Below are 14,457 nucleotides of genomic sequence, written 5' to 3'. Positions count from 1 at the left end.
ATGGTTTGCAAGAATTAAGTTCAACAATCTTAGCACGAAGTATATCATTCTTATCTCTAAGATCGGCAATTGTAATTTTGCAAACATCAAAATTTTTAGCCTTAGCAATCAAATTTTCATTCTCTAATCTAAGGCTAGCAAGAGAAATGTTTAATTCTTCAATCCTAGCAAGCAAATCATCATTACTATCTCTAGAATTGGGAATTGAAACATTACAAACATGTGAATCAACCTTAGCATTTAAACTAGCATTTTCATGTCTAAGGTTGTCAATCATCTCACGGCAAGTGCTTAGCTCACTAGACAATTTTTCACATTTTTCTACTTCTAGAGCATAAGCCTTTTTAACCTTAACATGTTTCTTGTTTTCTTTAATTAGACAATCCTCTTGGGAGTCCAAAAGGTCATCCTTTTCATGAATAGCACTAACTAATTCATTTAATTTTTCTTTTTGAGCTATGTTAAGGTTGGCAAAAAGGGAACGCAAATTATCCTCCTCATCACTAGCATTATCATCACTAGAAGATTCATATTTAGTGGAGGAGTTGGTTTTAACCTTCTTCTTTTTGCCGTCCTTTGCCATGAGGCACTTGTGGCCGACGTTGGGGAAGAGGAGTCCCTTGGTGACGGCGATGTTGGCGGCGTCCTCGTCGTCGGAGGAGTCGCTTGAGCTTTCGTCGGAATCCCATTCCCGACAAACATGGGCATCGCCGCCCTTCTTCTTGTAGTACCTTTTCTTCTCCTTTCTTCTCCCCTTCTTGTCGTCGCCTCGGTCACTGTCACTAGATATAGGACATTTAGCAATAAAATGACCGGGCTTACCACACTTGTAGCAAACCTTCTTGGAGCGGGACTTGTAGTCCTTCCCCCTCCTTTGCTTTAGGATTTGGCGGAAGCTCTTGATGACGAGCGCCATTTCCTCATTGTCGAGCTTGGAGGCATCTATTGGTTGTCTACTTGGTGTAGACTCCTCCTTCTTCTCCTCCGTTGCCTTGAATGCAACGGGTTGGGCTTCGGATGGGTCGCCAAGCTCGTTGATTTTCCTCGAGCCTTCTATCATGCACTCAAAACTTACAAAATGCCCGATAACTTCCTCGGGGGTCATTTTAGTATATCTAGGATTACCACGAATCAATTGAACTTGAGTGGGATTTAGAAAAATGAGAGATCTTAAAATAACATTTACCACTTCGTGGTCGTCCCACTTCTTGCTCCCGAGGTTGCGCACTTGGTTTACCAAAGTCTTGAGCCGGTTGTACATGTGTTGTGGCTCCTCCCCTTTGTTAAGCCGGAACCGACCGAGCTCCCCCTCGATCGTTTCCCGCTTGGTGATCTTGGTGAGCTCATCTCCCTCGTGCGCGGTTTTGAGTACATCCCAAACCTCCTTGGCGTTCTTCAACCCTTGTACTTTGTTATATTCCTCTTTACTTAGTGAGGCGAGGAGAATTGTTGTGGCTTGTGAGTTGAAGTGCTCGATTTGGGCTACCTCATCCTCATCATAGTTCTCATCCCCTATAGATGGTACCTGCGCACCAAACTCAACAACATCCCATATGCTTTTGTGGAGCGAGATTAGATGAAATCGCATTAAATCGCTCCACCTAGCGTAATCTTCACCATCAAAAGTTGGTGGTTTGCCTAATGGGACGGAAAGTAAGGGTGTATGTTTGGAAATGCGAGGGTAGCGTAGGGGAATCTTACTATACTTCTTGCGCTCTTGGCGCTTAGAAGTGACGGAGGGCGCATCGGAGTCGGAGGTCGATGTTGATGAAGTGTCGGTCTCGTAGTAGACCACCTTCCTCATCCTCTTGTGCTTGTCGCCTTTCCGATGCGGCTTGTGGGAAGAAGATTTTTCCTTCTTCTCTTTGTGGTGAGAAGAAGATTTCTTCTCCTTCCCTTTGTTGGAGGAGCTCTTCTTCTTCTCCCTCCTTTTGGTGCGGGACTCTTCCGATGAAGTGCTCCCGTGGCTTGTAGTGGGCTTTTCGCCGGTCTCCATCTCCTTCTTGGCGTGATCTCCCGACATCACTTCGAGCGGTTAGGCTCTAATGAAGCACCGGGCTCTGATACCAATTGATAGTCGCCTAGAGGGGGGGGGGGGTGAATAGGGCGAAACTGAAATTTACAAATTAAACACAACTACAAGCCGGGGTTAGCGTTAGTAATAATAAACGAGTCCAAGAGAGAGGGCGCAAAACAAATCCCAAGCGAATAAGCAAGTGAGACACGGAGATTTGTTTTACCGAGGTTCGGTTCTTGCAAACCTACTCCCCGTTGAGGAGGCCACAAAGGCCGGGTCTCTTTCAACCCTTCCCTCTCTCAAACGGTCCCTCGGACCGAGTGAGCTTCTCTTCTCAAATCAAAGCCGGGAACAAAACTTCCCCGCAAGGGCCACCACACAATTGGTGCCTCTTGCCTTGATTACAATGGAGTTGTGATCTCAAGAACAAGTGAGAAAGAAAAGAAGCAATCCAAGCGCAAGAGCTCAAATGAACACGGCAAATCACTCTCACTAATCACTAGGGCTTTGTGTGGAATTGGAGAGGATTTGATCTCTTTAGTGTGTCTAGAATTGAATGCTAGAGCTCTTGTAGTAGTTGAGAAGTGGAAAACTTGGATGCAATGAATGGTGGGGTGGTTGGGGTATTTATAGCCCCAACCACCAAACTTGACCGTTGGCTGGAGGTGTCTGCGCGATGGCGCACCGGACAGTCCGGTGCCCCTGCCACGTCATCACTGCCGTTGGATTCTGACCGTTGGAGCTTCTGACTTGTGGGCCCGCCTGGGTGTCCGGTGCACACCGGACATGCACTGTTTGATGTCCGGTGCACCGGTATGGGCGAGTCTGACGACTGCGCGCGCTGCGCGCGCATTAAATGCTCCGCAGGGAGCCGTTGGCGCCGCAGGGAGCCGTTGCTCCGCTGGCACACCGGACAGTCCGGTGTACACCGGACAGTCCGGTGAATTTTAGCGGAGCGGCTGCCGCGCGAACCCGAGGCTGGCGAGTTCCGGAGACCGCGCTTCCTTGGAGCACCGGACATGTCCGGTGCACACCGGACAGTCCGGTGAATTATAGCGCGCCGGCTTCCGAGAAATCCCGAGGGTGAAGAGTTTGAGTCTGAGTCCCCTGGTGCACCGGACAGGTACTGTTCACTGTCCGGTGGCACACCGGACAGTCCGGTGCGCCAGACCAGGGGTCCCCTCGGTTGCCCCTCTGCTCCTTTATTGAATCCAAAACTTGGTCTTTTTATTGGCTGAGTGTGAACCTTGTACACCTGTATAATCTATACACTTGGGCAAACTAGTTAGTCCAAAGATTTGTGTTGGGTAATTCAACCACCAAAATTATTTAGGAACTAGGTGTAAGCCTAATTCCCTTTCACCAGTTCTCTCTTCCCCTCTTCCAACCACCACTTATACCTATAAAACAAAACACAATTTACATGTCGCGCAGATGGGCTACTGTCTCCAATCCGGGCCAAAGAAAGAGGTTATTGGGCTTGCTCGTGCCGTCTATCCTCCTTGGCGCCAACACAGTCCTAAGCACTGTGATGGTGTATGTAGTGTGTGAGTTCAGATACTACCACTTAAACTTGTATTTAAGTTGGGTCAATTTGTTAGTGTACTTATTTTTATCTTTAGTCGTGTTTTCTTTTGTTCAATTTTGTTTTTCTAGTGCTATAGAGTAGGACAAAACTGAGAAAAAAAACGATTAAAGTTAAAAAATGAGAAAACCAGCAAAAGGGACCAACTTAAAAAAAACACACACACAAAAACCCGCCTACCGCCCTGGTCGGTCGCTGCCGGTGGTCCGTCGCGGATCCTGTTACGTACTGCTAGTAGCACGTAGACCGCCGAGCCAGAGCAAGCAGTGCCGTCCCCGTCCATCATCGCCTCCGCTGCCCTGCCCTTCTCTATTTACACTGGCCACTCTGTTCCAGCCTTCCAGGTGGCTCATCTCTCTCCCCGCGTGTCCGTCCGGGTTTCCGCCTGTGCGTTGCCTGCTGCCTCTGATCCACTGATCAGTGGCCTCGCCTCCCCGTGTTCCGCTCCCCCCTCCCGCCCCCTGATCCCGCGATCGGCGGGGCGCCCGCCCTCTCTCTCTCCGTGAGTGTAGCAGATCCGGCGACCCGCAGGCCCTCCGCCGGCCGCCCCGCCGGACGATCTAGATCCAGGTACTTGGTCTGTTCTCTCTCCTTCGCTCTCTCCCTCTCACCTCAATTGCGCAGTTCCCGCAGGCGTCCTCGTGGTAGATCCGCCCGCCCGCCCCGGGGTCTGCTCGGTTTTCTCCTTTCGCTGGCTAGTTTAGTTCGATGGCATAGCTCCCGCGGACGAATTGCTTCTCCAGGCGACACGAGTCGCTTGTTTCTTCTGAGTCCTCCCAATCCAATCCGTTTTGGATTCATCCATTTTTTGCCAATTTATTTGACGCGTGGTGGGGTGCTGCTGTCGCTTTTGGTATTCCCCGTCTCAAGCTCAACACCACCGTTAGCTGCCCGTTGCTTGAAGAAAAGTCCCATGATCTGGCAACCGCGAGCACCTTGCAACCATCCATGTACAGAGTGGATCGCGCCGTGCGCAATCGCTGTCTGCATCATAGGTAGGGGAAATACTGAAGCGCGCTGCAGACCTTGTTGCTGTTCTAGCGGGATAGTTGTTTTTTCAAGGCTGGTGGAAGGCTGCCAAGGCGCCAAAGCCAAGAGTGACACGTGCCCCAGCGTCTGTATCCAGCCAGGGAGGCATATAGCACCAGTTATGAACATGGTGGCAAGAAAAACCATGGATATGCCAAGGATGACGAATGCCGGGTTTTGGAGGAGTTTAAGGAAAAGGGACAATGCTGCGAGAAGCGAGATAGCCTATTGTGCTTCTTAAGCTTATGGCAAGCAGACTGTGCATATGGCCGTGCAAAACACTCTTTTTGCATTGAGAGTGAAGTTTGAAATATGAGATGAGACGAGTAAGACTGCTGGAGATAGCCTTAGAGGAACAAGACGGGGCTTTCTTACATGTAGTATGTGCAGAGGTTTTGGGTCACGCAGACTGCCTGTTGACACACCGCTAAACTCGCACTTAGGCAACTCTTTGTACTAATAACTTGAACTATGAGCAGCTTTAGATAATACATATAGGTGGTGTTTGGTTTGAAGAATCAATCCATTCTAGATGAGGTGGTGCATCATGAGTTCATTCCATAAATTTGGTGGAATGAACTTATTCCTCATGTTATTATTATTATTAGCTTATGAGGAATGAAATGGTGATGTATCAACTCATTCCATTCCACAAACCAAACAAGAAAGTGAGGAGTGATTACCTCATTCATCAAACCAAACACCCCAATGGCGTACTTCCAATAGCATGCATTTGGATCAGCCCATGCACTCGCTGTCCACTTCCTACTAGTTGTTTGAGGGCAGTAGTAAAATAAAAAATTCAGTGCTGCCTACCATTTACACAAAGTTATATTTTTACTATTTTAGTCTATTAGCACTAACTTGAACCCATATTTTAAGAACGAGCAAGAATGTTGACATGCCAACAGTTTACACAAAGTTAGGTAGGGATGAAAACAGAAACGGAACATATCCTTTACCGTGATCTTGGGATATGGAAATGGAAACAGAAACAGCAAACATGGAAATGATAATGGTTTCTACGTCTTAGTGATTTACCATTTTAGTACGGAGCACACCCGTATATCGTTTTTTGCATATACTCACGCCCATATGCTTCTGCTATTTTAACTTATCAGTTTACATGTGTGTTCAACCAGTATGGGTAGTAAAGCATGCTTGTTAGCTAAAAAAACAGTAAATCATGCTTGAAGACTTGGCTTATCATTCCTATTTATGGTGTTGCATTGCTGTTTTTTACTATGCATTATCGACATGCCATAATACCGGTGCCATATTTGTTTCTGTGAAAAAAATGAAAACAGAAACAATTCGGCCTCTTCTGACCGTTTCCAACAGTTTTCATCCCTACTTGGAGGAAATGAGGAATTAGGTAGAGGTACAAGGATTCTGTTCGATGGAATTTGGAGACGATTGGGTTTCTTTTCTTATGGGAAATAGGCAAATAGCTCAGTAGTGAACATCTATAAGGCAACGATGAATCTGAAATTGCGCTCAGTTGATTTTAGAGCTATATCTAGCATTGTAGTTCAATATGTATTTCTGAATCTTTTGATCTTTTCCATACCTTGTGCATTATACATTTATACTCCCCCATTCCTAATTATAGTTCACTTTAGCTTTGCCCTAAGTCAAACTTCTCTAACTTTGACATCTATATAATATGTTACCTGTCTTATTTGTAATTGGTATTTTGGTTTAATGTTTTCCCTTTTTATTTTTGGCTTAATCAAACACACATTCATATTTTTAATGTAAACTAATTGCTTTATTGTTTTTCCATTCTCAACATGTGGTGTCTCTAATATTCGTTACACTTGTACAGGGGAAGCATCTGCTATCATTTTGTTTTCTTCGAAGTAATCCAAGAAAAGTTGCTTCCAGATGTCAACTGCAAAAGTGTTAGATCCTGCTTTTCAAGGGGCTGGCCAAAAAGTGTATCCTTTCACATGTTTGTCAGTATATTCTGCTTCTCTTTTAAGAAACTGATAGATTTTTTCCATTTACTCAAGCTTGCAAATATAGAACATGTTTATGAATGTATATGTATCCCTTAGCATAATTTAGTGGGACAGAAATATGGCGGATTGAAGATTTTAAGCCAGTTCCGCTGCCAAAATCTGATTATGGTAAATTCTACTGTGGAGATTCATACATAGTTCTGCAGGTGCCTGCTTGCCCTTTTTCTTGTATCCCATAAAACATCTTCGATTTTTTCATCCATAAGAAAAAAAGTTGTGAGCTATTTCTGTTTCATTTGTAGACGACCTGTACTAAAGGTGGTGCCTATCTATATGATATCCACTTCTGGATTGGGAAAGATTCGAGTCAAGTACACACTTGTGAACTTAAATTCTGTTTTATTATGTGTACTAGTTCTAGCCTTCCTTGTGACTGTCTGTATTGCAGGATGAAGCTGGGACTGCAGCAATCAAGACAGTTGAACTTGATGCCATCCTTGGGGGTCGTGCAATCCAACATAGGGAACTCCAAGGTTATGAATCTGACAAATTCTTGTCATACTTCAAGCCTTGCATTATACCTTTGGAGGGTGGTTTCGCCTCTGGGTTCAAAAAGCCTGAAGAGGAGAAGTTTGAAACACGGTTGTATATTTGCAGAGGGAAGAGAGCTATTCGGGTTAAAGAGGTATGGGAGACACACCCCCTTGCTGCACATCATTTACAATTTCAGCTCAATAATTGTGGATGCTGCCTTCTTTGTTCAGGTTCCCTTCGCCCGGTCATCATTAAACCATGATGATGTGTTTGTCTTAGATGCTGAAAATAAGATATACCAGTTTAATGGTGCTAACTCCAATATCCAAGAAAGGGCCAAAGCGTTGGAAGTAATCCAACATTTAAAGGAGAAGTACCATGGGGGTGTTTGCGATGTTGCGATCGTTGGTGAGGGATATATAATATTTGGATTGGCAATTTGGTCGTCTGGCTTTTTTCTCTATCTCTATTCTTATGGGGTTTTTATGCCAGATGATGGGAAATTACAGGCAGAGTCAGACTCTGGTGAATTCTGGGTCCTTTTTGGAGGTTTTGCACCAATTGGGAAAAAAACCGTGAGTGATGATGATGTTGTACTTGAAACTACAGCACCAAGGCTGTACAGGTATTTCCTATGACACTAATTGTTTTGAAAATCATGTGGTACAGTGGTAGGTGATTGATCCAAAATTATTTTAATTAATAATTCTCTTCTAGTACCATATGTATAAAAGTTACAGCAATGAAAGACTTAAATTCTTTAAATCTTGATCAACTGCTGTTAATTCTATGAATGCTTAGTTTCCGTTGTTTCGCCTGCAATAGTACCTATTACATATAAATAGGCTTCTACTTGGTCTTTGAGACCAATTGCTGTATCTAAGATACCTGTAGATGCTTGGTTTAATCTGCGCTTATGTCTTACTACTTTTGAAATATTACCTACTTTGAGTTTGTGGGGCCATAAAAACAAAATCTTCGTAGAATAATTTTTCCCTTTAATTGTGAAGTTTGGCAGTGTGAGGGTTGAATAGTAACCGCAAACTGGGAAATGGCTATACTCGGTATTCTTTGCTAAATGCCTTTATTTTTATTCTGCACTGTTATCAAATTGTAATAGTTGCAGCACCAATCAATGTTAGAAGCAATACCCACGTATAAGAAAATGTCTAATGAGCCCATGCTGTGGCTGAATATATTTCTGTGTCCAGTACGGCATTACCCATATATATGGCTGACAGGCTGAGTATATTTCTGTGTCCAATAACCACATATATGAAAATGTTAAGTGAATCCATGCTATGGCTGAGTATATTCCTGTGGTTTACCCTTCCCCTACTGATTCTATCATGTTTTAAGTTCTTTATGCCCCCATAGTGTCTTCTGCATTTTACAGTTACATTATGAAATGTTCTTCATGCAGCATCAATGATGGCCAATTGAAGCTGGAAGAAACAGCTCTTACAAAAGCCGTGCTTGAAAATACCAAATGTTTCTTACTTGACTGTGGGGCTGAAATATATGTATGGGTTGGCCGGGTAACACAAATGGAGGATAGAAAATCTGCCACTAAAGCAGTTGAGGTAAATTCTTGAACTAATTTTCTTTTGTAACCTTTTCCCCCATTTCTTGTAGTTAACATTTTCATGAATTTCTCTTCTGCAGGAATTTCTTATTAATCAAAAGCGTCCAAAGACAACGAGGGTAACTCAAGTGATTCAAGGTTATGAGAGTCATGCTTTCAAGTCCAAGTTTGAATCATGGCCAGTGGGTAATGCTACTGGGAGCCCTGGCGCAGAGGAAGGGCGGGGAAAAGTTGCAGGTATGTCATTCAGTTATGAGGATATTGAAAGCTCCCTTTTGTATGCTGATAATAATTTTGTATCTTTTCAGCTTTATTGAAGCAACAAGGTGTTGATCTCAAAGGAGCTGCAAAAAGCACCACTCCAGTAAATGAGGAAGTTCCTCCTTTGCTTGAAGGCGGTGGAAAGCTTGAGGTTGTATTGATTGATATTCCTTTTTATGAGCTGAGTTGCTTATAAAACAAGTAAAAAGACAAGACATTTATATACATTCCTTACAAACCAAACTGTAACAGGTATGGTGTGTTGATGGCAACGCTAAGACTGCTCTGCCAAAAGAGGATATTGGAAAGTTTTACAGTGGAGACTGTTATATCATTCTCTATACGTATCATTCGGGCGACAAGAAAGAAGAATACTATCTCAGCTACTGGATTGGGAAGGATAGCTTGGTGGTATTGCATGTTACTGCACTTGCTCTTTTTTTGTCTTAATTAAATCGTTTCAGTATCCTGTCTGCCTTTCTACTTTTGTGCTTAATTAAAATTTCTCCACTTTGTGTTGGCGATGTGGCATTGTTTTTATTGTGGAGTGTTTGCTGATACAATTTACTGCTTTAAGTTAAAACATATTTCTTGTACTTAAACCAAACAATTTGTGCCCATCTGCTTAGCTGTTGGCATAAATTCCCTTGAAGTTACTTTGCACTTGTTTCTTGTCCTTTTATAGAATCAACTCCTGCACTTGTACAGCTGAGCCTGATCTATATTTACTGTTTTGGTGTTTGCTTTGCAGGACGATCAAGTGTCGGCATCTCAAATAACTAATACAGTGTGGAATTCATTGAAAGGACGGCCAGTTCTGGTGCTGCATTTTATTTCAGATGTGCCTACAATATTTGTTCACAGGAGATGGCTTTTAGTTATTTATAGTTATTTTGTAGGGTCGTATATACCAAGGGAAGGAGCCACCACAGTTTGTTGCACTTTTCCAGCCCATGATTATCTTGAAGGTACACACGTCAAGGCTACCAAACATATTTTTTGCTTCCATTATTTTATTTTATTTTATTTTTCAGTAATGGGTTTGTAGCTCACCTTCTATGCGAGCTAAATGATATATATGCACAATATTTTGCTGGCAACATAAATTATGTAGGGTGGAATTGGATCTGGATACAAGAAGCTCATAGAAGAAAAGGGTGCGACGGGTGAGACTTATACTACTGAAGGCATAGCTCTAATTCGAGTATCTGGGACATCTATCCACAACAACAAGACTCTTCAAGTCGATACGGTACTACCAAGCTCTTTCTACTAGATGTCGATGGTTTTTTCTATTGAAGGCTCTTTGATTTATAAATGTAATGTGCTAGTCTTGTGATGTGATATTTTAGAATAGATTGGTTGAACATTTACTACCAGTGAAATTCAGTTGCTTATCCTTTGAGCTGATCGGTTATTGTTTTATAGGTGGCAACATCTTTAAGCTCAATGGAGTGTTTCATACTGCAATCTGGAAATGCTATGTTTACATGGTTTGGCAATTCTAGCACATATGAGCAACAGCAGTGGGCAGCAAAAGTTGCTGAATTTTTGAAGGTATGAGGGCACCCTTAGACACCTTTAAGCCAACCAATTAAAATTTGTAGCACTTTTAAGTTCTATAAATCAATTGAAGTTTTTCCTCTTGTTCAATATCTGCTTCTGTGTATGAATGACCCTTTGGTGTTCTGCTGGTGCTTTAACGCTCCAAGAGTTGCTCTTGAGGTCACTTGCCTTGGTCATAAACCTCTTATTTAATTGAGGGGCTATTGGTGGTTGGCTGGTCGCTTTTGTTTTGTGTGGTGCTTTTTTTTGTTTTTTGGGGGTCTGGAAAAGACACTTTGCCTCTTGTATTTGTATTTCTATCTCCTTAATGAAATGACATGCAGTTCTCCTGCGTAGTTCGAGAAATAAAATCTGCTTCTAACATCTGAATATTTCCTATCTTACAGCCTGGCGTTGCAGTGAAGCACTGCAAGGAGGGGACAGAGAGTTCAGGTTTCTGGTTTGCTCTTGGAGGAAAACAGAGTTATACAAATAAAAATGCTCCTCAGGATATTATTACTAGAGAGCCTCACTTGTATGCATTCTCATTCAAGAACGGTCAGTTGCTGTAAATTTTGTACATTCATGCATTTGACATTTGTATATCCGTATGAAGTTTCTGTTTTCTTTCGTTCATTTTTGAGATATCTATACTATCCAAGTTTTTGACCTAATTATCATTTTATTGCTCGGTTTTGTTTATGCTACGATCATCGTTGTTAACCAGGGAGACTGGAGGTCGGTCCTGTTACACTTGCTCTTCTTAGATCTATATTTTGTTTTGCAAAATTCAGGGTATCTGATTTTATGGGCTTATTCAGGTAACTGAGATCTTCAACTTTTCCCAAGATGATTTGTTAACTGAAGACATGATGATACTTGACACACATGGTGAGGTTTTCATTTGGATTGGTCAGTGCGTGGAATCAAAAGAGAAACAGAAGGCATTTGATATTGGCCAGGTATTGATTGAAGCCCTGACCTTATTCAAGTGGTCAATCTCAGTTCCTGTTTGCTGTTATATTACTGTTATTCTGTATGCATAACGACTACTTCTCAACCAGAAATACGTGGAGCATGCAAATTCTATTGATGATCTTTCTCCATATGCACCACTATATAAAGTTATGGAAGGGAATGAGCCATGCTTCTTCAAGACATATTTCTCTTGGGATAACACAAAATCTTTGGTATGAGCTTGGTTATCTTATTCTATATTATTATGCTTTTGTTGTTATATCTGATATTACTCATAAAAAATATTAGCCAATTTTTTCTGCAAGTTTTTTTTTGTTATAATCTGCATCATGTTTACTAATAAGTTTCATACTTTGCACAGGTTCATGGAAATTCCTTCCAGAAGAAACTCTCACTGCTTTTTGGATTGCGTTCTGAGGTAAACCTGAGATTTTAGGTTTTAGTTAAAAAGGGGACAGACCCAGTGCCGGGGCTCCCACATGAGTGGAGTTTGGGGAAGGGGAAAACCGAGGCAAGCCTTCTCCCCGCAAATGCGGAGAGGCTGCTTCGAACCTATGATCTATGATCCGGTGACTTAGTGAGACAGCTTTCACTGCTGGACCATGCTTACCCTTCTTGAGTTTATGTTTTAGTTACATATTGAAAAAACATATGCATGGTTTTCTATGAGTTTTTTTGGATGTTCTCAAGTCAGTTGCTAAGTTGTTATTATGAGATGCATTCGGTATTTGCATGAATAACTATTTCTTGAACTGTAGAAAGGTTACATTGAACCATTGTTTGGAAATGCAAATAGATGTTAAGCTAGTACAATCTTTACATCAGTCCTTTTGTAGGGTGCATCTAGGAGCTCTGGTAATGGTGGACCAACTCAAAGGGCATCTGCATTAGCAGCTCTATCATCTGCATTCAATCCATCGTCTCAACAAAGGCTCGTAAGTTTGAAACCATTGATTTGACTTCTCACAGAAATGTCTACATTTTGTCTAAAAGAATGATACATTCTATATGAAAACATTGTTGCAACTATCCTCACAAAAATGTCTACATTTTGTATAAAAGAAAACATAAATGTAACTACCTTTTTTATCCTTCTTTTCAGTCTAATGAGAGGCCTAAAAGCACAGGCGATGGACCCACTCAACGCGCCTCAGCACTGGCTGCCCTATCTAATGCATTCAATTCATCCTTAAAACCCAAAACACCACCTCCATCTCGCTCAGGTCAAGGTTCCCAAAGAGCAGCTGCCGTAGCTGCACTATCCTCTGTGCTGACTGCTGAGCAATCTGGATCTTCAGAAAATCTACGAGCCAAAGCTAGCAGCACAGGAGATAAGACTGGTAGAGATGGGCCTTCCTTTTCATTTTATCATTCGTTAAAATATATTGCCAATTGTACTTTTGATTGGGGGGGGGGGGGGTTCTTATTTTCTTTGAATTTTCGAATTTGTATCCTTCTCCAGTTTGTCATTATTTATGCATTTTGAGTTCTCTGATCTGTATTCCTCGTTTCTTCGGAATGTTTTCTTTATGTAGTCTTCACCTTTTTTCCCTTTGCAAATGTAGCCCTGGAAGATTAGAATCATGTTTATTTGATTTTGTTGGTACACCTTTGCCTTTTTTATAGTCATGACTAATGTGATGCACATAGGTGAAGGCCACTACCACTTTGCTGGCCTATTTTTCACTTCAAAGTTTGATACCTTCGATCAATGCAGATGTCGATAGGCCTGTCATAACTCCAGCTGGACCATCTGGTCCATCTTCTCCTCAGTCTGAAGCTGGGGAGTCCAATGTGTTTCGCCAGGAAAAAGATGCTGCAGTAGATGGGGCACCATCTGACACTGATGGAGCAGTGGCTGAGACCCGAGAGGAAGAAACGACAGAGAATGTTGGTGAAGCGACATTTAGCTATGACCGCTTGATATCTAAATCTACCGATCCAGTCCGTGGGATAGATTACAAACGCAGAGAGGTTTGTCCCCCACACCCACCTTCCATTCTCTCCTTGCAGTGGTGAATTTCGACTTTAGGATGTGAACATGTATGGAGTTATTTATTTGTTCCATGTGTCAATAAGTAATTACGACCTTTTGTCTGCAGCTAAATTGCTTGCTTCTGTTATATTGCCGCATTTTGGTTCCATTGGTTCTCTTTGGACAGCTCCTTTTCGAGACATCACATTTATTCGTATATATATTCTTTTGTTCCTCGTTTTAACCGAGTCTATTCACGTTCGAGTTTGCTTGAAGAGAGGTTTACATTGAACTGTGCTGGGCCAATTTTATTGAATTGCTCTATTGATTCTGCAGGCATACTTATCTGATAGTGAGTTCCAAAGTGTTTTTGGCATGACCAAGGATGCATTCTACCGACAGCCAAATTGGAAGCAAGAACTACAGAAGCGAAAAGCAGATCTCTTCTAAAGAGAACACGCCTTGTCTCAAGCGCCTGCTAGAAAATGCGACCCTCTCGTCGTGAATGGTCGGTCCCATGAGAGTAAGTCTCAATATATTGCTGGTTATTTCTGAGGACGGGCTACTGGTGGCTTTGCTCGGTTGTTTTTTTTTTGCAACCAATTTTATAGGCCGATTCTTTTATTTGTACATGGCCTGGGTTGTGCTGCTTGCGAGGTCCTAAGATGCTCATAGCTTTGTGTTGTGACTGTCCATATGTGTATATCGTTTTTTTTCATCAGTTTGTTACGTATGGGCATATCCTGGTAGGTTGTCAATTGTATTGTCATTCAGATGTATTGCACACGAAATACTTGTGCTGTCTGTTTGTTGTTGATGGTTGGCAGTTGTTTTGTTTGGGATTTGAAACACTTGATTGGATTTCTCTGCCCGCACAAGTTTTCGTGTGGCTTTGCATTCCCCCCTCCCTTTTCATAGACAAGCAACATGCAATGCTTGTGACCTGTCAAGAGAACATAACGTCTGGCACAAGATCTTTAAGGT

At 42.4% G+C, this 14,457-nt stretch overlaps 1 protein-coding gene across 1 annotated transcript; it reads left to right on the top strand.

Annotated features, from left to right (window-relative positions):
* The first annotated feature begins 3,972 nt into the window (after window positions 1–3,972).
* Window positions 3,973–14,193, top strand: LOC100279855 (uncharacterized). Its single transcript, NM_001152808.1, has 24 exons — window positions 3,973–4,172; window positions 6,460–6,571; window positions 6,702–6,801; window positions 6,898–6,966; window positions 7,044–7,280; window positions 7,360–7,537; window positions 7,622–7,754; window positions 8,553–8,712; window positions 8,795–8,951; window positions 9,023–9,126; window positions 9,228–9,386; window positions 9,727–9,795; window positions 9,875–9,943; window positions 10,090–10,227; window positions 10,404–10,532; window positions 10,928–11,078; window positions 11,248–11,258; window positions 11,342–11,482; window positions 11,585–11,710; window positions 11,860–11,916; window positions 12,335–12,433; window positions 12,601–12,838; window positions 13,216–13,472; window positions 13,810–14,193. The coding sequence occupies exons 2-24, from the start codon at window positions 6,519–6,521 to the stop codon at window positions 13,921–13,923; spliced, it is 2,949 nt and encodes a 982-aa protein (NP_001146280.1). The 5' UTR covers window positions 3,973–4,172; window positions 6,460–6,518; the 3' UTR covers window positions 13,924–14,193.
* The last annotated feature ends 264 nt before the right edge of the window (window positions 14,194–14,457 follow it).

The sequence above is a fragment of the Zea mays genome, chromosome 8 (genome assembly GCF_902167145.1).
Source record: "Zea mays cultivar B73 chromosome 8, Zm-B73-REFERENCE-NAM-5.0, whole genome shotgun sequence".
NCBI lineage: Eukaryota > Viridiplantae > Streptophyta > Magnoliopsida > Poales > Poaceae > Zea > Zea mays.
Note: the sequence above shows the minus strand (reverse complement) of the source record. Positions and strands in the feature narration are given on the sequence as shown.

What these genes read in the sequence shown, in the direction of transcription:
- LOC100279855 (NM_001152808.1), top strand. Translation starts at nt 6,519, where the DNA reads ATGTCAACTGCAAAAGTGTTAGATCCTGCTTTTCAAGGGGCTGGCCAA. An exon ending in CAAGGGGCTGGCCAAAAAGT is followed by an intron (nt 6,572 to 6,701) that starts GTATCCTTTCAC and finishes AGCATAATTTAG; the next exon opens with TGGGACAGAAATATGGCGGA. An exon ending in ACAGCACCAAGGCTGTACAG is followed by an intron (nt 7,755 to 8,552) that starts GTATTTCCTATG and finishes TTCTTCATGCAG; the next exon opens with CATCAATGATGGCCAATTGA.